At 42.9% G+C, this 27,372-nt stretch overlaps 1 protein-coding gene across 5 annotated transcripts in view; it reads left to right on the top strand.

Annotated features, from left to right (window-relative positions):
- Positions 1–27,372, top strand: part of FBRS (fibrosin) — a 274,396-nt gene that overhangs the window by 177,755 nt on the left and 69,269 nt on the right. For 4 of the 5 annotated variants that reach the window (XM_029606819.1, XM_029606817.1, XM_029606816.1 and 1 more), the window contains one exon: positions 10,710–10,781. The exons of the other annotated variant lie outside the window; for it this stretch is intronic. In XM_029606819.1, coding sequence (XP_029462679.1) covers positions 10,710–10,781 — 72 coding nt within the window. The remainder of the gene's footprint in view (positions 1–10,709; positions 10,782–27,372) is intronic. 5 annotated transcript variants of the gene reach the window in all.

The following is a 27,372-nucleotide window of genomic DNA, read 5'->3' as shown; positions in this document are numbered from 1 at the left end:
GAACTTTCTCATGTAGCAAGATGGCAATCACCACAGTAGAATATCCACGCTTTAGCCAAGGCTTGTAAGCCTTGAAAAAATTCCACCCAAGAAAAAGCAGCCAGGTCCAGACAAGCCCAGAAGGAACTAGAGCTGGTCCCACAGACCCACTCTTGCCAGTGGAGCAGCCAGTCAAGGGAGAACAAAGATCTGGCGCACTTCCAGCCAAAACTGTAACCCGACCATCATCAGAATGAGAGGATGCAGGTTTAGCAAAATCTGAGGAAGACAAATCTCCCGGAGCATCTGAACAGCATTGATTCAGGTTAGAAGCCAGTTCAGGCTGAGAAGCCCTAGGTCATGACAGTCAACACAAAGAGAAAGGCACTTAGGCTTCTTGTTTATTGGCACCATGTGTGGTGGTAACTGTGCATTCAAATGGCTCGCGCTCAAAAAAGTAGCTCACACAATTATAGGCGCCTCAGCAATATGCGCATCAAGGCACAAGCACCACTAGTTCGCCCTGCTGTAGCGTATCACCACAGTCAAAAAAGTTATGCACACAATGTGTGTGCAGAACCGATGCACTGCACACATTAACGTCCTGTATAGGGCAGAAAGCACACACAAGCACAAAAAATGCCGCCGCCATGGCCTACCACGCAGCATGCTGAGAAAAACCTACCGCGGGGCCTAACCCACCTGGGCCGCTCGACCCACCAGGCTGCCCAGTTCCCCTAACCCAAACAGGAGCAGGAACGACGTTGGGACAGCGCACTGAGACCGAATGAAGGCCTAAAAACCCCCTACCTCTGTAGGGAAAGTTCTTTTTCTTCTTTCCTTTTTTTTTTTTTTTTGTGCCTTTTGAAAACTTACATAGCTCAGCGCTTACCGGCTGAGAACAGAGACAGTCTCCGGCTGCAGGGGGAGAGGGCATCTGCTCTCACTGCCGCGCTCAACTTCTGCACCTGCCGCCTTTCAGCAGTAAAAGCAGCTCAATCCACACCGGGAACTGGCTACCAGACCAAGGCACACCTCTGAGGGACCACAGAAATCACTTCAGGAATTCTCAACTGGGGTAGGGATCATTAGGTATGAGAGCGGGGCTTTCTTTTCTTGAATTTAGAACTTCAAATTTCTCCTTCCAAAATACCTGAAGCAATCCCCATAGGGAGATGCTTGTCCACCATTTGCTGGAGATGCAGAATACTGGCAAGCTGGGGGTCACTGCAGGGATATATATATTGTGATGTCAACTTGCTGCATCTCCATCTGCTGGCAGGGGAGCATATACCCACTGGTCTTCAGTCCATCTGTCTACACGCTAGGAAATTCCATTTACTGTGGTATGGTCTATAGGCCTCCAGCTCAGACAGAGGAGCTGGATAGAGATCTGACAAAGACTTTCAAAAGGTGGGAAGGAATGGAAAGGTGTTGCTTGTTGGAGACTTTAATCTGCCAGATATGGATTAAAGTATCTCTTCTATAGAATCTGAATGAAATAGTGAGATTTTGGATATCCTTCGAGAGGCTCTGCTCAAATAAATGGTGATGGAACCCATGAGGGGAGAAGTGATAATGGATCTGATACACACAAATGGAGACAGGATCTCAAATGTATGGGTAGATGCCCACCCAAGCACCAGTGATCATCAGATGGTATGGCCAAGATGGAGAAAAGTCACCTAAAGCTCAAAGTCCTGGACTTAAAAATACGGACTATGGCCTTGAGGAGAAACTAGATAACTGGGAGAAGACAGGCAAAATGGAACAAAAGTGGGCCAAACTAGAAGGAGCTATACTAAAGGCAACAAATCTATGTATGAAAATTAAATAAAATTAAGAGGAAAAGGAAACCAATTTGGTTCTCCGAAGAAGTGGCTTAAAAATAGAGGCAAATGAGAAATTACCACTTACCTGCTCATTTCCTTTTCTTTAGGATAGTCAGATGAATTAATAACCAGTAGGATATGCACCTCTACCAGCAGATGGAGACGGAGCAAAGCTGACATCATGGTATATATATTCCTGCAGTAACATCAGCCTGCCAATATTCTCTTCAAAAGTCAACTGTGGACATTTTAACAAAACCTTGTCCAATAACAGATAACCACTTCAGTACTCAGCCAACAGGAAACACTGAGCTCAGATAAAGAATGTATTAACACTAGTCGAAGAACTGGACTAACACTTCCCTGTAACCCCTGGAACATGTAGCCACGCAGGAGGACCATAGCACAATTATTCCACAGCCAAGGGCAGGAACCTGGATGCATCTATCTTAAAGAAAAGGAAATTATCAGGTAAGTAGTCATTTCTCATTTCTTAGCATCTAGTTAGATGAATCCAGAAGCAGTGGGATGTACCCAAGCTACTCCTGAATATGGCGGGAGGCTGCCCGTGGTCCAGTCAAAACCGCACATGTAAAGGCTGCGTCCACTTGGGCCTACACATCCAGATGATAATTCCTGGAAAAGGTGTGTAAGGAGGACCAAGTCACAGCTCGGAAAATGTTGATAGGAGACAACAATCTAACTTCTGCCTATGTCACTGTCTGAGCCCTAGTGGAATGAGCCCTAACCTGACTAGGCAACAACTGTTCAGCATCCACGTACACGGCCTTGCCCACCTCTTTAATCCAGTGAGCTACTGTAATCCACAAAGCCGGCTCACCCTGTTTACTAACACCATGGAGAATAAACAGAAGATCCATTTTCCGGAAAGGTTTAGAAACCTCCAGATACCTCACAATATGTCTCTTGAAATCCAAGAGTCGCAACAGGCGATATTCCTACGCATCTCTTTCCCTATCCAGAGATGTCAGGGAAATGGACCGATTCAAGTGAAAATTTGAGACCACTTTTGGCACAAAGGAAGGAACAGTACGCAGCTGTATCACCCCAGGAATCATTTGGAGGCATGGCTTCTGCAAGACAAGGCCTGTAGCTCGAAAATTCGACATGCAGAACAAATAGCCACAAGAAACACTGTTTTCAAGGTCAGTAACTGCAAGGAAAGGTTCAGCATTGGTTTAAATGTTGGGCCCGCAAAGTAATTAAAAACCTTATTAAGACTCCACAAAGACACAGCAAGGGAGGACAAAGGTGTTTCATTCCTTTCAAGAAACGGGCCACATCTGGATGAGCTGACAGGGGACAACCATTCATCTGATCCCTGAAACAGGCAATAGCCACTACTTATACCTTTAAGGAATTGGCTCCTCCCTCTTCCAGTCCTATGCTTAAGCGTCGGGGCTCACCTTGGCTCCCTGCAGGTGTTCCTGACAGGAATCCGGATAGCACTGATGATGAAGATGATCCTGATTCCCTGAAAGATGGGGAAATTCCTCCAGGGCTGGAACAGTATCGAACCATGTTGTGGTTCTTTGCCGACCCTGATTTCCCAGACCTTGAAACAGCTAGATGGCCCTGGTTCGGATGCTTTGTCAGAGCCAAGGAATAATCCCATTTTGGTTTCTTTATGTAAAGCCTCTTGTTCTTTCCCTGTGGATGGATGCCATTCAGGAATTGATTGATTTGGAATGGGATGCTCCAGAGATAAATTTTAAAGAGGGTCGGACATTGGAAGGCCTGTATCCCCTGTATCCAGTCTTGAGAGAGCGTTTGTATCATCCCAAAGTGGATGCTCTGGTATGTGCCTTTTCTAAGCAGACGATTATCCCCAAGGTGGGCAGCCTTGAAGGATGTACATGATAGGATCAAGGCTATTCTTAAGTAAGCATTTGAGGCAGTGGTGATGAATTTACAGATTGCCTCCTGTTAAGCCCTAGTGGTGAGATCTTGTCTGCTTCTCTCTCAGGAGGTTGATGAGTCTGGAGGGAATTCCAGAGCGGTTATGGAGCCTGCTGCCGCCTTTTTAGCAGACGCAGGCTGTGATTTGGTCCGGACCTCGGCCAGAGGAGTGGCTTCTGTGATAGTGACCAGGTGTCAACTCCGGTTGCGAAATTGGTCAGCTGATGCAGCTCCCAAAGCCAATCTTACCAAGATGCCCTTTAAAGACTCGCTCCTGTTTGGGAGCAAGTTGGAGAAACTGGCCTGTAAGTGGGGTGAGTCTCCAGTACCTCGGTTGCCAGAAGATAAGAAACAGTTATAGTGCCCCTTTGGCATGAGGGGTCGTTTCCAGGGTTCCAGGCGTTTTCATCCCTACAAAGGGTGACCTTTCAGCAGACTCGGCCTTTTGGTAGGTCTCAGTCCTTTTGTCCCCGACAGCTCAAGAGAGGAGCAGGCTCGAGGAGTGGACCTTCCCAAATTTCCCAATGAAGGTTTGCGATCTATCTTCAGGAACAGGAAATAGGGGGACCTCTCTCTCTTTCTCTCTCTCTCTCTCTCTCTCTGTTTTTCTCGCAGGTGGGTCAAAATCATGTCAGACCATTGGGTCCTGGAGGTGATATGCAAAGGGTATGCACTGGAATTTCGCAGTATTCCTCAGGACACTTGCTGCAGAAGAAGCAGGTGGAGTTCACGCTTCAAACGCTCCTCAGACTGAGGGCTATGGTTCCGGTGCCCTCGTCTCAAGAAAGTATGGGGCGATATTCCATTAATTTTGTTGTGCCTAAGAAGGAGGGCTCCCTTCATCCCATCTTGGATCTCAAGAGGGTCAAGCATCACTTGAAGGTGACTCATTCTCGAATGGAAACCTTACGCTCTGTAATAATGGTGGTGCAGTCGGGGGAATTTCTGACCTCCTTGGATCTGTCAGAGGCTTACCTTCATATTCCCATCTGATTGGAACACCAATGCTTTCTACGCTTTGTGGTGATGGGGTGCCATTATCCTTTTCGGGCGCTATCTTTTGGTCTTCCCACCGCTCCCAGAACATTTTCCAAGATTATGGTGATGGTAGCAGCAGCAGCCTTGCGAAAAGAAGGAATCCTGGTGCAACCGTATTTGGGTGACTGGCTGATTCGAACCAGGTCTCAGAAAGAGAGCTGCCTGGTGACTCACAAGGTGATCTCCTTATTGCAGGAGCTCGGTTGGATGGTGAACCTGAACAAGAGCAATCTTCAACCATCCCAGTCGTTGGAGTATCTGGGGGTCCAGTTTGACATGGGACAGGACAGAATTTTCCTACCGGAATTTTGGATCCAGAGATTGATGTCTCAAGTGTGTTAGTTGATGAACACCATACGCCCAACGGTGTGGTCCTACCTACAGGTATTTAGCTTCATGGTGACTACCCTGCAAGTGGTACCCTGGGTAAGGGCACGTATGCATCCTCTTCAGTGCTCTCTGCTATCTCGTTGGAACCTGCAGTCTCAGGATTATGCAGTTCGGCTCCACTTGCCGTTGGACATCTGCTCCCACCTCCAGTGGCGGTTGCAGGAGGATCATCTGAGAAAGGGAGTTCCCTTATCCTCTCCAGCCTGGTTGGTACTCACGACATATGTGAGTCTCCACAGTTGGGGGGGCTCATTATCTGGAGTTAACGGCCATGGAGTGCTGGAATGCTGAAGAGTCCCACTGGAATATCAATCGCCTGGAGGCCCGGGCGGTACGGCTGGCATGCTTGCAATTCAGCCACAGGCTGTGGAATCAAGCGGTTTGTGTGATGTCGGACAACGCGACAATGGTGACCTATATTAATCGCCAGGGAGGAATCAAGAGCCAGCAAGTGTCGCAGGAAATAGACCAGCTGATGGACTGGGCAGAAGGTCATCTGCAGATGATCTCAGCCTCTCACATTTCAGGAAATGACAACGTAAGAGCGGACTTTCTCAGTAGGGAGAGCCTGGACCCAGGAGAATGGGTGCAGTCAGCCAAGGCATCTCAGCTGATTGTGGATGACAGGGGTTTTCTGTTCCTAGATCTGCTGGTGACTTCTCAAAATGCAAAGGTTTCTCTATTCTACAGTCGCAGAGAGATCCGTGGTCCCTGAGAATAGACGCTCTCATACAGGTCTGGTCGGAAGTCAGATTGCTTTATGCCTTCCTCCATGGCTCTTGCTGGGCAGGATAAGTCGCAAGATCGAAGGCCAAAGAGGGCTAGCACTCCTGGTGGCGCCGGACTGCCCAGGCACCCATGGTATGCAGATTTGCGATAACTTCTGGTGGAGGCCTCCCCTTCATCTTCTGCTGCATATGGATCTGCTGCAGCAAGGACTGGTTCTTCACAAGGATCTGACTCGATTCTTACGGTTTGGCCCTTAAGAGGGAGTTTAACTATTAAAGCGTGGTTATTCCGCTGCGGTGATTGCCACTTTACTCAGCACTCCACTTGATCCTGCAACCACTCAATCTTTCAACTCATGTCTCTCAGGTGCTTGTAGCCTCACGAAAGCCTTCCACAAGGCAATCTTATCGTTCTAAGTGGAATAGGTTTACCATATGGTGCACGCAAAAAGATATCGACCTCTTTTCCTGCCCCACTTCGTCTCTATTAGACTGTCTCTGGCATCTTTCAGACTCTGGTCTCCAGACTTCCTCAGTGAGGGTTCACCTGAGTGCCATCTCAGTGTACCACAAGGGAGTTGGGGATGCCCCGGTTACAGCGCAACCCCTTGTGAGTTGGTTTATGAGGGGCCTGCTATAACTTAAGCCCCCTCTATATGGCCTCCAGTCACTGAATGGGACCTAAACGTAGTACTTGCAAGACTCATGCACTCCCCGTTTGAGCCTTTGCACTCCTGCGATGTTAAATTTCTTACATGGAAAGTCCTCTTCCTAGTAGCCATTACATCTGCTAGAAGGGTTAGTGAGTTATCCCAGGACAAGCAGGATCGTAGTCCTCGCACATGGGTGACATCATTGATGGAGCCCTGGTACAGAAAACTTTCTGTCAAAGTTTCTAGAAACTTTTGACTGGCCCTGTGAGGCCACTAAGCAAGCCCAGCATGCCATGATATTCTCTGCTCAGGGGTCTCTCTTTGTTTTTCCTCACAATATATTTGACTGAAAAGTCAACAATTTCTCAAAACAATTTTCTCCCATAGGGGATCTCTCTCAGTTTTCCACCGGCCGGTGAGTAAAAAAAAAAGTCTCGTTTTTACTTTTAGTAAAAACTTTCTCTCACTTTCTTTTTCCCCTTTTTCATCGACGGCTGTCGATAAAAAAAAAAATGGCTTCCGGATTTAAAAAATGTCCGGTTTGTAATAGGACAATGTCCATAACAGATCCTCACCTAGAGTGTGTTCTCTGTTTGGGAGACAAACACGATGTTTCATTCTGCCCTCAACGTGCAGAGATGACTCCCAAAGGAAGAAAACTTAGACAGGAGAAGATGGAACATCTCTTTCACCTTCAGCTCCTTCCTTCTCCTTCAACATCAACGAAGTCGTCCCCAGTGGGGGTCACAAAGCAAATTTTATTGAAAAAACGTCGTCTGGAGGGATCGGGAGATCATGCATCGATAAGGTAAGTAGTCGAACATCGACCAAAACATCGCCACTGACATCGACACACATAGAATCCAGCAACGCCCCTCTCCCCGGAGGAACAGACTGCTAAACGGCAAAAACCTCAGGAAACTCTGCTACCCTCGGCGCCGGGGCCTATACCTACATCGATCGAACCTCCACAGGGATCTGCGGACGTGATATTGATGCCTACACCGCCTCCGCGTGTAGCTGCTCTGACTATATAGGCTGTATTGCAGGGAATTGTCAGATTTTATCAGACAAGCGGTGCTCCAGGCCCTTAAAGAACACACACCTAGTCCGGCGACCTCGCCGATGCCATCACCGGTGCCGGTTATCGAACCGGTGCCGTCACCGGTGCCGGTTATCGAACCGGTGCCGGTTAACGAACCGGTGCCGGTACCTTTACCGATGCTGGTGATTGCACCGAAGCCACTCCACTGTATACCCTTTTCCACTGAGAAAATTGACCATTTAATCCTACTCTCTGTTTCCTGTCTTTTAACCAGCTTGTAATCCACGAAAGGACATCACCTCCTATCCCATGACTTTTTAGTTTTCGTAGAAGCCTCTCATGAGGGACTTTGTTAAACGCCTTCTGAAAATCCAAATACACTACATCTACCGGTTCACCTTTATCCACATGTTTATTAACCCCTTCAAAAAAATGAAGCAGATTTGTTAGGCAAGACTTCCGTTGTGTAAATCCATGTTGACTATGTTCCATTAAATCATGTCTTTCTATATGCTCTGCGATTTTGATCTTGAGAATAGTTTCCACTATTTTTCCAGGCACTGAAGTCAGGCTCACTGGTCTATAGTTACACGGATCGCCCCTGTAGCCTTTTTTAAATATTAGGGTTACATTGGCCACCCTCCACTCTTCAGGTACAATGGATCATTTTAATGATAGGTTACAAATTTTAGCTAATAGATCAGAAATTTTATTTTTGAGTTCCTTCAGAACCCTAGGATGCATACCATCCGGTCCAGGTGATTTGCTACTCTTTAGTTTGTCAATCTGGCCTACTACATCTTCCAGGTTCACAGTGATTTCGTTCAGTTCATCTGACTCATCACCCCTGAAAACCATTTCCGGAACTGGTATCTCCCCAACATCCTCATTAGTAAACACGGAGGCAAAGAATTCATTTAGTCTTTCTGCAATGGCCTTATCTTCCCTAAGAGCCCCTTTAACCCCTCTGTCATCTAATGGTCCAACCGACTCCCTCACAGGTTTCTTGCTTTGGATATATTTAAAATAGTTTTTATTATGAGTTTTTGCCTCTGTGGCCAATTTCATTTCAAATTCTCTCTTCGCCTGTCTTATCAATGTTTTACACTTAGCTTGACAATGCTTATGTTTTATCCTATTTTCTTCAGATGGATCCTTCTTCCAATTTTTGTAGGATTTTTTTTGGCTAAAATAGCCTCTTTCACCTCACCTTTTAACCATGACGGTAATCGTTTTGCCTTCCTTCCACCTTTCTTAATGCGTGGAATACATATGGACTGCGCCTCTAGGATTGTATTTTTAAACAATGTCCATGCCTGTTGAACACTTTTAACCTTTGCAGCTGCACCTTTCAGTTTTTTTCTAACTATTTTCCTCATTTTATCAAAGTTTCCCTTTTTAAAATTTAGTGTTAGAGCTGCAGATTTACTTATTGTCCCCCTTCCAGTTATTAGTTTAAATGTGATCATGTTATGATCACTGTTGCCAAGTGGCCCCACCACCGTTACTTCTCTCACCAAATCTTGCGTTCCACTAAGAATTAAATCTAAAATAGCTCCCTCTCTTGTTGGTTCCTGAACCAGTTGCTCCATGAAGCAATCATTTATTACATCCAGGAACTTTGTCTCTAGCAAGTCCTGATGTTACATTTACCCAGTCAATATTGGGGTAATTGACATTTCCCATTATTATTGCACTGCCAAATTGGTTTGCTTCCCTGATTTCTCTTAGCATTTCATCATCTGTCTGACCATTTTGTCCAGGTGGACGGTAGTATACTTTTATACTACCGTCTCTGCAATGGCTTTATCTTCCCTAAGAGCCCCTTTAACCTCTCAGTCATCTAATAGTCAACTGACTCCCTGACAGGTTTCTTACTTTAGTTATATTTTAAAACGTTTTTATTATGAGCTTTTGTCTCTACTTCATTTCAAATTCTTTCTTAGGCTGCCTTATCAGTGTTTTACACTTAACTTGACAATGCTTATTCTTTTTTCTATTTTCTTCAGATGCTGCCTTTCTTTGCTTTTGGACTTGGCTGTAGAAGCAGTCCTGTGCTTTTTTCCTTATGTCTGCATATTAGTATCCAGACCATAAAAGTCGGGGCCGGTGTTGCTTGCCATGTGAATCCAATTCCCTGCCCCCTCCCCCCCGCCATTAAAGCAGAGCATGATGTTGCTTTTGCATCAAAAGCATCAAGGCTTATTGGTTGAGGGTAGTAATCCCCGTGCTTCTGCTAAGGGTAGTAACTATCGCACTGAGCGGGTTACCTCCATGCACTCTTTTCTTCATTTCCATCTTCTAGTCTTTAGGGACTCACAATGTTTATCCCATGCCACTTTGAATTCTTTGATTGTTTTTTGTCTTCACCACCTCCCCTGGAAAGGCATGGCAGGCATCCTCCCCTCTCGTTTAAGTTGAATGCCTCTGCAGTAGTTTTATGTAATATTTTTTTCTCCAGTGATGTTCAAATGTAATTGCATTATGATCATTGCTGCCAAGCGCTCCATCACCATTACCCTTTACACAAGATCCTGCAATCAGCTGACAATAAGATCTTAAGTAGTTCCCCCTCTCATTGGTTCCAGGAATACTTGCTCCATGAACAGGCATTTATGGTATCTTGAAACTTTACCGCCCTAGAGCATGCCTTGATGAGACATTGACCCAGTGAAAACGGGAGTAATTGAAATATACCATTATCATTATGTTATCCGTATTATTAGCCTTTCTAATCACTGTTAACATTTCACTGTCTATTTCATCATTCTAGTCAGGTGAACTGCTATACTTTTTCCCTGTCTCACATAGAACTTCTATCCATAGAGATTCCAGAGTGTAATGCAGTTCCTGCTGAATTCTTAGCCATACTTCACTCTATGCCATCTCTATCTGGGAGGGTATGTTTTTGTTTTGAGGATAGATTTTAACTGATTTTGTACTGTAATCCGCCTTGAACTGGGATAATTTTGGTAAAAACAAAATATAATTGCCAAATTAAATCCTTACCATTACCATATTGCTACCCTATCTCCTGTCATTTTGATATATTTTATTGATTGCAATCTGAGAGAACAAGGATGCTGGGTGATAGAGATTTAACTAGCTATGCTCTGTCTTTCAGAAGCCTGGTAAATGGTGTGCCATGCATGTGCGAGTGGCCTATATGATCCTGCGGCATCAAGAGAAAATTAAGGTAGGGTGTATTCTGCTGCAGAGACAAACTGTGAGAAATTGACTTGCATGATTACTGCTTGCTTTCCATAGCACTCACTGCCAGTCTATAGCCTGGATTATGTGCTGCCTCTTAATAACGTGACACAAACTTAAAAAGTTGAAGACACATTAGACTTTTCTTATTCCCAGGAGTGGAAAAATATTTGCAAAACTTAGGATTCAGCCAAAATTTCTAGGAGCCAGAGCAAAAACAATTTTTCCTTGAAACCTTTTAACTTTTTTCTCTTTCTTTTTTTGTTTTTTGGACTTGCCTTTTTGCTTGTTTTGTGTATATTTCACATTTCTTTTTTCATGTTTGCTATTTCGTTTTATCAAAATTTTTTTTGCTTTTTTATTATTTTTTAATTTTCTTTCTTTTTTTTTTTCTATTAGTTTAGATTGGATTTTTTTTTCCTTCCTGCAAGCCTCTCTTCTCACCTTTCCCTAGCTTCTATTCTGGGCTGGCTGGAAGCAGCCCCGGGCAGTGACTCTATGTAGCTTCACTGCTCTTTTCTGATCCACTCCTTCCACATTGAAGGAAGTGGCTCCATCTAGGCCTGGCCCAGTAGCAGCACTAACTACTAATTTTTAGGCACCTGGGAATTTTCCACACTTGCTTATGTCTTATCTCACTCTATTGTTTTGTGTTGAATATTGATTTCTCTTTGTATAAAACTCAAATGTATGAGTCTCAGGTCACTATTAATTGAAACATATTTAAAAGATATCAGTATTTCTACCCAGCTTTCATCAGAGTACCCCACTGTCCAGCTTCCATTGTTCATGAAAACCCTGTGAAGTTTTGTTCTCAAGACAGTTCAGATTAATGTAGAAGAACAAAATTGAGCTCTGTGTTTTAACATTAGTGTTTCCAAAGGAAATAAAGTAGGAACCTTACTTATACCAAATATAGTGAATATTGCTAAATAATTGGTAACAAGAGGCTTTCTTAATTTCAAATATTTAAAAAAGCGAGTTGAGGTTAGGTTTAATTCTTGCTTGAGATTCTCAAATGATTTAAAAGCTGTATTATAATATAACTGTGCTGGAGTTCATAACTCCTTTTCATACCGCATACAGCCTTTCAGAGAGATCAAATCCAGAAATGTCCTATTATTTCATAATAGAGCTTTCAGCATAAGTTCTTTTCCTCCCCTCAAAGTATACATTAGCTTTCTTCTGCACAGTCATTATCCTTAGTGTTGTTGTCGCTCTTTCATCTCTAAATCGTACAATGAATCTTCAGATTTTACCTGAGTGAGCAAAAGCCCTCTCAAGAACATATGCATCATTTGTTTTCGTAACAGATGACAAAAGAAAAAGAACTCTTGGCCCATCCTGTCTGCCCAATTATTGTCCACACTGCTAAGGGTATTTTTCAGCTGCTGGCTATAAAGCTTGTAAGAATTGCTCCCAGCTCAGTTTTTGTCTTCTTCCTCTTTGATTCTCTACCTTCCTAGAGAGATGAACATACAAGTTCCTATACTTAACCCACAACTTATCCTCCCTCCCCACTAGATCTTACCACCAAGCTGTGTATTAATCTAAAGAACTATGAAACTAGTTTCTCCAACCTGCTGGCACAGTCCCAATTAGTATCTGGCTTCCACATTACCTGTTGTGCTACTAAGTTGTGTTTTCTTTATCGGCCCATTGTGTTTTTCCTTAGCACCTCACTGGATGGTACCTGGCTACTACTAACCTGCCAGCATTGACCCAGTTGGTTTCCAGATAATTGTAGTTTGCTGGTTCAAACCTGCTTATCCGATGGCCTTGCAGTATTACAAAGTTGTGCTTTCTTTAGCTATTCTTTATTTTCTCCTTATCCTTTCCTCACTTGCCTATGCTCTTGAGGAGTAGAGTGAGTTGTTTGCAATACAACAACCTTGCAACTCGGTTCTTACCACTCTTTATCTGCCCCAAGTCTATTTGAATTATGTCACTATACTGATTGCTGCCATCTCAGTTGGTAGGTTTTTCCTGAACCTCCTTTCAACTTCATATCATGGCTTCTTGTTCTTGAAATTCATTTTCTGTGGAAAATTTCATCTTTTTGTGATTTATTCATACCTATCAAATATTTAAATGTTTATAGCATCTGTTTCCCTTTTCCTTCTTTCTTACAATGAATACTTTTTGAGTGTTGTAAGCCTTTCTTTGTAGGGTTTCTACTGCAAGCTTTGTGCCATTTTTGTAGCCCTTTTTTGAAGTGCTTCCATCCTTTCAATGTCCTATCCCTGCTTTATTAGATGGACTTTGAGTCATTTGAATTGATTACTTCTGGTTCACATTCTTTTTTTTATGCTTCCAGTTCTTGTCCTAAATAAGTAGCTAGTTGATTTGTGTGCCCCAAATGCATGATTTTACACTTATTTAGCACTGAAGTTCATTTTCCAAACCCTTCACCAGTCTTCCAGGTTTTTTCAAGTCTCCATTTTTTTCTCCTTTCTGGCAAGGCTACTCTGTTAGAAAAACGTTTTTTTGTTTTTTTTTTGCAAACTAGCATATTTTTCTCTCAAGTCCCTCTGCAATATCACTAATAAAGATATTGAAAAAAACAGTTATCCCAGGACAAGCAGGATGCTAGTCCTCACATATGGGTGACGTCTCTGAAGGAGCCCTATTGCGGGAAAACTTCTGTCAAAGTTTCTAGAAACTTTTGACTGGCAGCCTGAGGCTACTGAGCATGCCCAGCATGCCATGATATTCTCTGCCACAGGGGTCTCATTCCAGTCTTCGTTTTTCCGCGCTACCATCAGCATCGCAGTTACTGGAGCCCTGTGAGACTTCTCACAATTTTGACTGAAAAAGTCACCTTAAAATTTCAATTTTCTCCCACATCGGGTCTTACTTCACTTTTGTCACCGGACGGTGACAAAAAATAGCATAGATTTCTCATTCTCATTGATATTTTTTCTCAGAGATTCTCATCGACGGCCATCGATGCCAACATGGCATCCGGTTTCAAGAAATGTCCTACTTGTAACCGGACCATGTCAGTAAAAGATCCACATCTCGAATGTGTGATCTGCCTCGGAGAAAAGCATGAAATATTTTCATGCTCACAATGTCAAGAAATGACCCCAAAGGGTCGGAAACTTCGATGGGAAAAGATGGCTCATCTTTTACAACTACAATTAATTCCATCGCCATCCACGTCGACGAAATCCTCTCCCGCAGGAGTAACCAAAAAACTCCTACTAAAGAAATGACACGTCGAAGGATCTGGGGACGCTACCTCACCGACCCCGTCTATGTCATCGACCAGGTCAGTTTCGGAACCGAGACCAAAACACAAGCATCGACATCGTCAATCTTCGGCGTCCCCGTCTATTCCGTCCTCGACAGAACCGCCCGCAAAACGGCATAAATCCGCCGATGCTCCGCAAACCTCGGTATCTATGATGCCTTCATCTTCACCATCGACACAGTTACCGGTATCCACTACTCCAGACTTAACTGTCCTCATCCAGAAGATGGTAATGGAGGCTTTGCAGAAGCAACTGGCGGTCACGCCAATGCCAGCGGTCACGCCGATGCCAGTGCCATCGTCGATGCTGACAGTCACGCCGATGCCGGCACCCTTGCTGATACCTGCGGTCACGCCGACGCCGGTCATCGAGCCGATATCATCGATAACACCGAAGGTACAAACTACCTCGATGCCGATGAAGTCTTCGATGATTACATCACTGGTGCCTTCATCCTTCGCAATGCCTACCCCGATGAAAGACATTCCATCGATGCCAAGCTCTTCGATGTCATCAATACCTCCACTTTTCATTCCTATATCAGAGTTTTCCTTTCTTTCTTCATCAGCATTGACTATTCCATCAATGTCACAATCGATGTCCATCTATACCACGGCACCCACCATACCTCCACTTCACAAGTCAAAGGTATCGAAGCCTAAGTCATCCACTAAGCAAAAACCATCGATGACTCAACATCTTCAATCACTGCCCAAGCTTCCAATTTCAGAAGAAAGGGCACTACATGATATTCTAACCAAAAGATATCATGACTTACTATCCTCCTTACCATCTCACCCAGAAGGAGAGCAAGTTGAGGATCTTTCACCGGAAGAACCCTTAACCAGGACCCTCTGGTGTACCTCCTCTTCACAAAGTTACACCTCCTCACCAGATAACTCAGTATGATACTTGGTCCGACACTGACCCCTCATCAGAGGACTTCATGTCAGATCCATCTCCACCTCCTGCAACAAAACAATCACCTCCAGAGGATTTTTCGTTCCCGCTTTTTGTTCAGGAAATGGCAGATTCTATTCCTTTCCAGATACATATGGAGCAGGATGTCAGACAGCAAACTTTGGAAGTGCTCCAATTTGTGGATCCCCCAAAGCACACTCTGGCTATCCCTGTTCATGAAATTCTTTTACAACTGCAGCAATGTATTTGGGAACACCCCTGCTCGGTTCCTGCAGTCAATAAACGGATAGAATCAACTTATCTGGTACAACCCACCTCTGGGTACCAAAAAACTCAGCTCCCCCACCATTCCGTAGTAGTGGAATCGGCGCAGAAGAAGTTCAGAAGGACAAGAGCCCATTCCTCAATACCTCCAGGAAAAGAAAATAGATTTCTGGACCAAATGGGCCGCAAGGTGTTCCAAGGGTCAATGCTGAATTCCAAAATCTCAGCATACCATTTATACATGACCCAATACCAGAGGAACCTCTGGAAACGGAGGAGTTTGTGCCATCCTTACCCACACAGTATCAGGAAGCTGCACAAACTATTATAAATAAGGGCTTAGATGCGGGGAAACACGAGGTAAGAGCAGCCTACGACAGCTATGACACAGTCTCACAAGTTGCTGCATCTGGCATTGCTGCAAGACGCTGGGCCTGGCTTAAGGCCTCTGATTTAAGACCAGAGGTGCAGGATAAACTTGTCGATCTTCCCTGCTTGGGCGATAATTTGTTTGGTTCCAAAGTGCAGGATGCATTTTCCCAGTTAGAGATCACACGGAAACTTTACGACAATTATCCTCACTTCCACATGACTCTGCTACGCATGCTACCAGAAGGCCACCACGTAGAGATGCCAGGCGGCCTTTCTACAGGCAACGTAAATACTATCCCTCCACATCTAGACCAAGGCATCCTAGATCTCAACAGAGACCTCAGCAGAGACAACAGACAGCAGCAAGGGCACCACCAGCTCCGCAAACTGGCCCTGCTACCGGCTTTTGAAAGTACATCCAGAGAACAAGGCCTCTATGTCAATCCTCATTTAGCACTACCAGTAGGAGGCAGACTGTCCAACTTCCACATCAATTGGACATCAATAACAACGGATCAATGGGTCCTATCTATAATAAACCGAGGATACCAACTCAATTTCATTTCAATTCCTGCAGATTTTCCACTGAAACACTCTCATCTCAGCGAAGATCATGTTCTTCAACTTCAACTGGAATTATCCACCCTTCTGAGAGCCAGGGCTGTTGAGCGAGTGCCCCGGACTCAGCAAGGCAAAGGTTTCTATTCCCGTTAATTCCTCATTCCAAAGAAAACCTGAGGCCTTCGTCCTATCCTAGACCTCAGAAATCTCAACACATTTCTGAAGAAAGAGAAGTTCAGAATGGTATCCTTAGGCACCATGCTTCCACTCCTTCAAAAAGGGGATTGGCTTTGTTCTCTGGATCTTCAAGATACTTATGCTCACATTCAAATATTCCCCCAAATATCTGCGCTTCATGGTGGACGATCAACATTTCCAATACAGAGTTCTGCCATTCGGCCTGGCCTCTGCTCCCAGAGTATTCACCAAATGTCTGACAGTAATAGCGGCACACTTGCACAAACAAGGTGTTCATGTTTTTCCATATCTAGACGACTGGCTCATCAGAAGTCAATCTCAACAAGGAGCTCTAACTACTTTAAATCACACCATTACTCTACTTCACAACATGGGATTTCTCATCAACTATCAAAAGTCCCATCTTACTCCCTCTCATCTCCTCCAATTCATAGGAGCAGAATTGAACACCATCCTCGCAAAAGCCTTTCTCCCCGAGGATCGGGCAGAAACACTATCTCTGTTGGCAAACTTGATTCACTCAAAGAAAACAGCCACAGCTCATCAGCTTCTAACATTATTAGGCCACATGGCCTCCACAGTGCATGTTACTCCTATGGCAAGACTAGCCATGCGAATAACTCAGTGGACTTTAAGATCTCAATGGATCCAAGCCATTCAACCACTTCATTCTCCAATTCAAGTCACACACCAGTTACGCTCATCTCTGCTTTGGTGGTTGGACAAAGACAATTTGCGCAAGGGCGAAACCTTCCAGCAACCTGTCCCACAAATAACTTTAACTACAGATGCATCCACCTTGGGTTGAGGAGCTCACATAGACAATCTCCAAACCCAGGGTACTTGGACAAAACTCGAAGCAACATTTCAAATTAATTTCCTGGAGCTTCGAGCTATACGTTGTGCGCTGCATGCGTTCAAGGACTGCCTTTCACACAAGACTGTTCTCATCCAAACGGACAACACAGTAGCCATGTGGTACATCAACAAACAGGGAGGTACAGGCTTGTATCTCCTTTGTCAAGAAGCTGCACAGATTTGGGGCTGGGCCCTGAACCACTCAATGTTTCTTCGGGCCACTTATCTGGCAGGAATTCACAATGTAGTAACAGATCAACTCAGTCGTCAGTTCCAACTGCACGAATGGTCCCTGGATCCCTCAGTAGTGACCAGGATATTTCAACGTTGGGGACAACCGACAATAGACCTCTTTGCGTCACATCTGAATCACAAAGTGGACAACTTTTGTTCTCTACACACACAAAACAATCAGCCAGCCAAGGACGCCTTTGCTCGCTCTTGGAACTCAGGCCTTCTATACGCGTATCCTCCGATACCGCTCATAACCAAAACTCTAGTGAAGCTACAACAGGACAAAGGGATCCATGATACTCATAGCCCCATATTGGCCTCGACAAATGTGGTTTCCCACACTTCTAGACCTCTCAGTCAGGGATCCCATTTGCCTGATCAGGATCAGGGTCGGTTGCGCCATCCCAACCTTCAATCCCTCTCACTAACAGCATGGATGTTGAAAGCTTGATTTTACAACCACTCGATCTTTCATCCAATGTATCCCAAGTGCTTATAGCTTCACGTAAACCTTCCACACGAAATAATTATTCTTCCAAATGGAAAAGATTCACTTTGTGGTGCAGGCAAAACCATACTGATCCTTTCACTTGCCCCACTACTTCTCTTCTAGACTACTTATACCATCTTTCAGACTCTGGTCTCCAAACTTCATCAATAATACATAGAAGGAAATTTATTAATGCAGACACATTTGTAGAGACAATCACTCCTAACATACCTACCACAGTTCTCTCCAATATAAATGATACTGTATATTCTTGGAACACCACAATTACAACCACCCTCGATACAATTGCCCCATTTAAGCAGATCAAACAAAATAGAAATAAAAAGAAAATAGATGCTCCATGGTACACAAAATCATTGCACACCCTTAAAACTCTTCTTAGGAAACTAGAACGTAAATGGCGTAATAACAAAACCACAGAACTAAAAAACAACTATCGCTGTACACTACGTCGTTACAATAAAGAAATAAATCAAACAAAAAAACTCTACTATGCCAATATCATTGCCAAAGCCAATGGCAACCCAAACACACTATTCAATATAGTAAAAAACTTAACCTCTCCCCAAAATGAAAACTCCATAAATGTCAATACCAACTTCTGCAATAAAATTGCCAAACATTTTGAAACTAAAGTACTTAACATTTCTGCAGAATTTTCAAACCTTCCTTATCCCACTCAAACAAAAGAAGTACCTAGTCAATCATGGTCAGAATTCACCCCTACTTCAGACACTTCTATCCTAGCCATTATAAACAAACAAAAACCTTCCAATTCCCCCTATAATCCCTGTTCTGGAGCCTTTTTCAAAGCTCTCAAACTTGAAGCCTGCTCCTTCCTTACTCTTCTAGTTAATCAATCTCTAGAATCAGGCGAATTCCCTCACACTTTAAAAAAGACCTCTATACTACCAATTCTAAAAGCAAAAGATACATATGATCTCAACAATTACAGACCCATAGCTTCTCTTACTTCCCTGGCCAAACTAATAGAATCTGTAGTACTCCATCAGTTAACCGATTTTTTAACTGAGCACAATATTCTTCATATTAATCAACATGGATTTAGAAAAGGTCATTCCACAGAAACACTCCTTCTATCCTCTTTTGATACTTTCTTCCGTGCATTCGATTCATATACAGACTACATTATAGTTTTCTTAGATATATCAGCAGCGTTCGATACTATTAATCACCAGATACTCATTTCAGGTCTTCAAAACATAGGCATAGTTTTGAATTGGTTTACATCCTTTCTCTCCAACCGACCTCAACAAGTCAATTATAATCAGCACTGCTCTTCCCCATACATCATTAATTCCGGCGTTCCTCAGGGCTCATCTCTCTCTCCTATTCTGTTCAACATATATCTTCTTCCTTTATGCCATATTCTATCCTCCCTTAATCTTCAATTGAAAATTTATGCAGATGACATCCAATTCTTTGTCCCATATAAATCATCATGGTCAGACACTTTATCCTTAGTTTCTCTTTATTTATCTACTATTAACTCTTGGCTTTCCCACAATAGATTAAAACTAAATCCGGCAAAAACTGAGCTTATACACTTAACTTCCATCTCTGATTCTTCATTAGGCCCACCATCACATCTGACAATCAATAATGTTACTATCCCCATAACACGTTCAGCTATCAGCCTAGGTGTAAACATTAACTCAGATCTTTCCTTAAAACAACACATATCCTCACTTACAAAAAAATCGTTTTTCAAACTACGACTGTTAAAACATCTTCGCCCTCTACTATTCTACCGAGACTATAGAACCATTCTTCAATCTTTAATTTTCTCTGGCTTGGACTATTGCAATGCTCTTTTCTTAGGAATGTCAGACTCTTCACTATATCCCCTTCAACTGATCCAAAACTCTGCAGCCCGAATATTAACCAGAACTTCTCTACGCCATCATATCACCCCTATTTTACAATCGCTACATTGGTTACCCATAAAGTTCAGAATAAAATACAAAATTCTCTCTATTATCCATAGCTTAATTCATAACCATAATCATACATCCACCTGGCTCTGTTCACTACTGCGCATATACAAACCGACACGACACCTAAGATCACTTAATCAAAATTTACTAGATATCCCTTCTCCTAAACAAGCTAGATTAGACCTCACTAGAAAAAAGAGCCTTTTCAATAGCTGGTCCAACACTCTGGAACACTTTACCAAACCATCTTCGCTCAATATCCAACCCTTCTCATTTCAAAAAATCTCTCAAAACCTATCTTTTTCAACTTGCATTCAATACGTCTTCTAACTAAACTCAACCATCCATACCGAACCTACATTCACAAACTTAACTACACCCATTATAACCCTATTTATGCTACTCACAACTACAACATATTTGCTCATTCACATGTCTCCAACTATCATATCCTCCTTCCTTTTCCCCTTTATTATTATATCATTTTTACATTGTATTTTTCCCACTCCCCCTCCCCCCCTCCCATTCCCCCTTCCCCCCTTTTCCCCAAAACAATAAGCCCATGGCCCCAAAACTTTTATATTTTTAAATTTTATATACTAGCATCCTGTCTAGTTATTGCCTATTTTTATGTAAAGTTTAAAAATTCCATTTTATTTTGATTATTTTATTTTTGTTTTAAATATGTGAACCGTTTTTGATAAAATTCCTTTTTTTAAAAAACGGTATACAAATACCTTTTAAATAAATAAATAAATAAATATGTAAGAGTACATTTAAGTGCAATCTCAGCTTACCATAACAAGGTAGGAGATGCACCTATATCCACACAACCTCTTGTCAGTCGGTTTATGAGAGGTTTAACACACCTTAAACAACCAATTCAGCCTCCAGTGACGGAATGGGACCTGAATCTGTTTTAACAAGACTCATGCGTTCTCCTTTCGAACCTATGGATTCCTGTGATCTTAAATTCCTCACATGGAAGACTATCTTCCTCATAGCTATCACCTCGGCTAGGAGGGTTAGTGAGTTACAAGCACTTGTCACATACGAACCTTATACAAAGTTTCTACATGACAGAGTGGTTCTCCGTACACATCCAAAATTCCTTCCCAAGGTAGTTACGGAATTCCACTTGAACAATCAATAGTTTTACCCACATTCTTCCCAAGGCCTCATTCTCACCAAGGAGAAACAGCCTTACCCACCTTGTACTGTAAACGTCCTCTATCCTTTTATTTAAACCGCACTGCACTCCATAGGAAATCCAATCAACTTTTTGTTTCTTATGATCAAAACAAACCGGGTAAAGCAGGGGGTAAACATACTCTATCCAATTGGCTAGCAGATTGTATACAGTTTTGCTATGAAAAAGCAGGCCTTCCTCTCCAAGGACGAGTAAAGGCACATTCAGTAAGAGCAATGTCAACTTCAGTAGCACACTATCGTTCACTGCCAATCATTGACATATGTAAAGCAGCAACATGGAGTTCTCTTCATACCTTTGCAGCTCATTACTGTTTGGACAAACAAGGACGACAAGATTCAGCCTATGGACAATCTGTCTTAAAGAACTTGTTTCCAGTTTAACCCCAACTCCTTCTACAACCAACCTGCTATGATCTTCGGCTGACTCATTTCAACAACAATGCTTCACTGTTGCTTCACTACAAAATGACTCAGCCTCTAGCTTGCTAATCACCCATATGTGAGGACTAGCATCCTGCTTGTCCTGGGATAAAGCAAAATTGCTTACCTTGTAATAGGTGTTATCCCAGGACAGCAGGATGTAGTCTTCACGAAACCCACCCGCCACCCCGCAGAGTTGGGTCTCAAATTTTTCTTAATTTATTTTTGCTAAAGCTTATTGCTACATACGAGACTGGAGTGAGACCCCTGTGGCAGAGAATATCATTGCATGCTGGGCATGCTCAGTAGCCTCAGGCTGCCAGTCAAAAGTTTCTAGAAACTTTGACAGAAGTTTTCCCGCGATAGGGCTCCGTCAGTGACATCACCCATATGTGAGGACTACATCCTGCTGTCCTGGGATAACACCTATTACAAGGTAAGCAATTTTGCTGTCCTTTCACTGAGCCCTTTGGTACTTCACTGGTCACTCAGAGATTCCAGTAGCTAATCGCTTTGCATTGTGTTACGCAACAAATTCCTTGCCCAGTTTACAAGTTTATATCCTATTCTCATGCCAGTCAACTTGTTTATTACTTTTCAGTTTGTTCTTTTGCTTTGAAAATTGGTACAGTGTCCATGGTTCAAAAGTACCCACAAACTTGGTCTGACTGCAGACATTTTGAAAATTTTCTCCTATAAACAGCTCTGATTCCCCTCTTTATGCTTTGTTTTTCTGTCATATTCCAGTCTGGTTTTCATTACACAAAGTCTCAGTGATTACACCTGTAGCTAAGTCTGCCTCCAAACCATAGTGATCTCCAGGCCTGTGATTTTGTAAATAGCTTAAGCAGACACACACATGACTCAGTCATGATGCTCTGCCTTCCTCCCTTTATTTCCTTTTGGTTCATTTTTATTTTTTTTATTAACTACTTTAGCAGCTATCTTACCTACCTTTGGTTGCTGGCTTCTGTATTTGTATATATTAAAATTAAAAGTCAAGGAATAAATCTTGTTAGGAACAGCATTCAAAACTCCAAATAGTAAAGACCCATTGCTAAATTCCCCTCCAGCCTGTGGGTGGTGCTGGTGAGCTGTATGGATTGTCTGTTAAGTCCCCCCACCCCAGCAGCCATCTTGTTTCCTGTATAGACTTGTATTTATACTGAGGCAGTCTCATCAGTCAGTTGTCAGAACTTGGTCCTACATTTCAGTCCTCATACTCTGGCTCTGCTCCTGTATTCAAGACTTGAAGAAATATTTAATAATCTCCAGGTTCTTTTCCTGCCTGGTTTGTTCTAGCTTCTTGCTCTGTTCCAGGCCTTTCACTCCTTGTTCACTCCTTGTTCAAATCAGGGGCTTCTCATGCCCCATTGGCCACCAGCACCTGATGGCTCAACCCAAAGGGAAAGGTGGTTGACATGGACAGAAGACTTTCTACCGTCAGCTGCTCCCTACCTTCTGCATCTGGCTAATTCACCCGCCAACAATGATGTATCCTAAGGAAATATTTTATTATGTAACCCACTGAAATGTTATGATTATGTTAATACTATTACTACAGTTCCTATTTATTTTTCTCACTCTACCCCACTTCTGTTATTCACGCTCCCTATGCGCTTGCTTTCACCTGACCCCCCTCTCTCCCTTTTCATTCTCTGCTCCCCTTCCCCCTCCCTGTTATATGTATTTTCTCCTTCCTTTCTTCATGAGTTGATTGTAAACCGGTATGATGTGACCTACGAATATCGGTATATTAAAAGTTCATAAATAAATAAATATATAATGCCCGAGGCGGAGCCACCGGAAGAGGACATTTCCTCTTTCCTGGCAGATAAACCTGTGCCTGGTCTATCTGAATCTGACTAGGCTCAACTAGGGAAACTGATCTCTCCCTTTGAAGTAGACTGAGCTAAAAAATTCTAACTTATCCCTATCAATTAAAAAAACAGAATAAAAATACAAACAAAAAACAAACTTTGAAATGTTTGTATGCTAATGCCAGAAGTCTAAGAAGTAAGATGGGAGAATTAGAATGTATAGCAGTAAATGATGACATAGACTTAATTGGCATCTCAGAGACATGGTGGAAAGAGGATAACCAATGGGACAATGCTATACCAGGGTACAAATTATATCGCAATGACAGAGAGGAGCAGTCGGGAGGAGGTGTGGCGCTTTATGTCCGGGATGGCATAGAGTCCAACAGGATAAACATCCTGCATGAGACTAAATACAAAATTGAATCTTTATGGGTAGAAATCCCTTGTGTGTCAGGGAAGACTACGGTGATAGGGGTATACTACCATCCACCTGGTCAAGATGGTGAGATGGACAGTGAAATGCTAAGAGAAATTAGGGAAGCTAACCAAATTGGTAGTGCAGTAATAATGGGAGACTTCAATTACCCCAATATAGACTGGGTAAATGTATCATCGGGTCACACTAGAGAGATAACGTTCCTGGATGGAATAAATGATAGCTTTATGGAGCAATTGGTTCAGGAACCGAAGAGAGAGGGAGCAATTTTAGATCTAATTCTCAGTGGAGCACAGGACTTGGTGAGAGAGGTAACGGTGGTGGGGCCGCTTGGCAATAGTGATCATAATATGATCAAATTTGATTTAATGACTGGAAAAGGAACAGTGTGCAAATCCAAGGCTCTCGTGCTAAACTTTCAAAAGGGAAACTTTGATAAAATGAGAAAAATTGTTAGAAAAAAACTGAAAGGAGCAGCTACAAAAGTAAAAAATGTCCAAGAGGCGTGGTCATTGTTAAAAAATACGATTCTAGAAGCACAGTCCAGATGTATTCCACACATTAAGAAAGGTGGAAAGAAGGCAAAACGATTACCGGCATGGTTAAAAGGGGAGGTGAAAGAAGCTATTTTAGCCAAAAGATCTTCATTCAAAAATTGGAAGAAGGATCCAACAGAAGAAAATAGGATAAAGCATAAACATTGGCAAGTTAAATGTAAGACATTGATAAGACAGGCTAAGAGAGAATTTGAAAAGAAGTTGGCTGTAGAAGCAAAAACTCAAAGTAAAAACTTTTTTAAATATATCCGAAGCAGAAAGCCTGTGAGGGAGTCAGTTGGACCGTTAGATGATCGAGGGGTTAAAGGGGCACTTAGAGAAGATAAGGCCATCGCGGAAAGATTAAATGATTTCTTTGCTTCGGTGTTTACTGAAGAGGATGTTGGGGAGGTACCCGTAATGGAGAAGGTTTTCATGGGTAATGATTCAGATGGACTGAATCAAATCACAGTGAACCTAGAAGATGTGGTAGGCCTGATTGACAAACTGAAGAGTAGTAAATCATCTGGACCGGATGGTATACACCCCAGAGTTCTGAAGGAACTAAAAAATGAAATTTCAGACCTATTAGTAAAAATGTGTAACTTATCATTAAAATCATCCATTGTACCTGAAGACTGGAGGATAGCAAATGTAACCCCAATATTTAAAAAGGGCTCCAGGGGCGATCCGGGAAACTACAGACCGGTTAGCCTGACTTCAGTGCCAGGAAAAATAGTGGAAAGTGTTCTAAACATCAAAATCACAGAACATATAGAAAGACATGGTTTAATGGAACAAAGTCAGCATGGCTTTACCCAGGGCAAGTCTTGCCTCACAAATCTGCTTCACTTTTTTGAAGGAGTTAATAAACATGTGGATAAAGGTGAACCGGTAGATATAGTATACTTGGATTTTCAGAAGGCATTTGACAAAGTTCCTCATGAGAGGCTTCTAGGAAAAGTAAAAAGTCATGGGATAGGTGGCGATGTCCTTTCGTGGATTGCAAACTGGCTAAAAGACAGGAAACAGAGAGTAGGATTAAATGGGCAATTTTCTCAGTGGAAGGGAGTGGACAGTGGAGTGCCTCAGGGATCTGTATTGGGACCCTTACTGTTCAATATATTTATAAATGATCTGGAAAGAAATACGACGAGTGAGATAATCAAATTTGCAGATGACACAAAATTGTTCAGAGTAGTTAAATCACAAGCAGATTGTGATAAATTGCAGGAAGACCTTGTGAGACTGGAAAATTGGGCATCCAAATGGCAGATGAAATTTAATGTGGATAAGTGCAAGGTGATGCATATAGGGAAAAATAACCCATGCTATAATTACACAATGTTGGGTTCCATATTAGGTGCTACAACCCAAGAAAGAGATCTAGGTGTCATAGTGGATAACACATTGAAATTGTCGGTGCAGTGTGCTGCGGCAGTCAAAAAAGCAAACAGAATGTTGGGAATTATTAGAAAAGGAATGATGAATAAAACGGAAAATGTCATAATGCCTCTGTATCGCTCCATGGTGAGACCGCACCTTGAATACTGTGTACAATTCTGGTCGCCGCATCTCAAAAAAGATATAATTGCGATGGAGAAGGTACAGAGAAGGGCTACCAAAATGATAAGGGGAATGGAACAACTCCCCTATGAGGAAAGACTAAAGAGGTTAGGACTTTTCAGCTTGGAGAAGAGATGACTGAGGGGGGATATGATAGAGGTGTTTAAAATCATGAGAGGTCTAGAACGGGTAGATGTGAATCGGTTATTTACTCTTTCGGATAGTAGAAAGACTAGGGGGCACTCCATGAAGTTAGCATGGGGCACATTTAAAACTAATCGGAGAAAGTTATTTTTTACTCAACGCACAATTAAACTCTGGAATTTGTTGCCAGAGAATGTGGTTCGAGAAGTTAGTATAGCTGTGTTTAAAAAAGGATTGGATAAGTTCTTGGAGGAGAAGTCCATTACCTGCTATTAAGTTCACTTAGAGAATAGCCACTGCCATTAGCAATGGTTACATGGAATAGACTTAGTTTTTGGGTACTTGCCAGGTTCTTATGGCCTGGATTGGCCACTGTTGGAAACAGGATGCTGGGCTTGATGGACCCTTGGTCTGACCCAGTATGGCATTTTCTTATGTTCTTATGTTCTTACTGGGCAATTAAAGACCTAAAAACAGGGAAATCCCCAGTACTTGATGGTTTTACGCCCCTCTTTTATAAAAAAAACAAACAAAAAACCTCTATTGTGGGCCCCATTAGCAGCCATGTTTAACAAGTTAAGGGAGGGGGAACATCTTCTCCCGTATGGGAATGTGGCGGGTATTACTATAACAACCAAGCAGGAGTAGGATCCTACAAACTGTGCTTCTTATAGGCCTATCTCTCTCCTCAATATTGACTTGAAAATCCTAGCCATAATTTTGGTGTTTTGCTTGCGAGGTCTGATCAGGCAGCTCATACATGAAGACCAAGCTGGATTTATGCCAGGCAGGGCAACATCAGACAACATCCGGAAAATAATTGATTTGATACATAATGCCAATTCGAAGGCGCCCCAGCAGTATTTATGACCCTAGACGCGGAGAAATCTTTCGATAGGGTCTCCTGGCCCTTCTTGTTGACAGTCTTGAATAAGGTGGGATTGGGATGTACCTTCTCCGTGTGGGTGAGGGAGCTCTATAGAGATCCCCTAGCGTGTTTAACGATCAATCATAGCTGCACTGCACATTTTCCGCTACGGCGAGGAACCAGACAGGGTTGCCTGCTGTCACCCCTCCTGTTTGCCATCAGCTTAGAGCCTTTGGCGGAGGCGATCTGGAGGGCGGGTGATGTTCATGGGATACGATGTGGTGGGCAGCAATATAAGATAACATTATATGCAGATGACATCATCCTCTCTCTCTTAAAATCAGTGGTCTCCCTGCCAAGGGTGATGTCCATGATAGAGCAGTATGATAGGTTATCCGGCTTCCGGATTAACCCAGAAAAGTCCAAGATCCTCCCGGT

This window comes from Rhinatrema bivittatum, chromosome 6, assembly GCF_901001135.1.
Source record: "Rhinatrema bivittatum chromosome 6, aRhiBiv1.1, whole genome shotgun sequence".
NCBI lineage: Eukaryota > Metazoa > Chordata > Amphibia > Gymnophiona > Rhinatrematidae > Rhinatrema > Rhinatrema bivittatum.
Note: the sequence above shows the minus strand (reverse complement) of the source record. Positions and strands in the feature narration are given on the sequence as shown.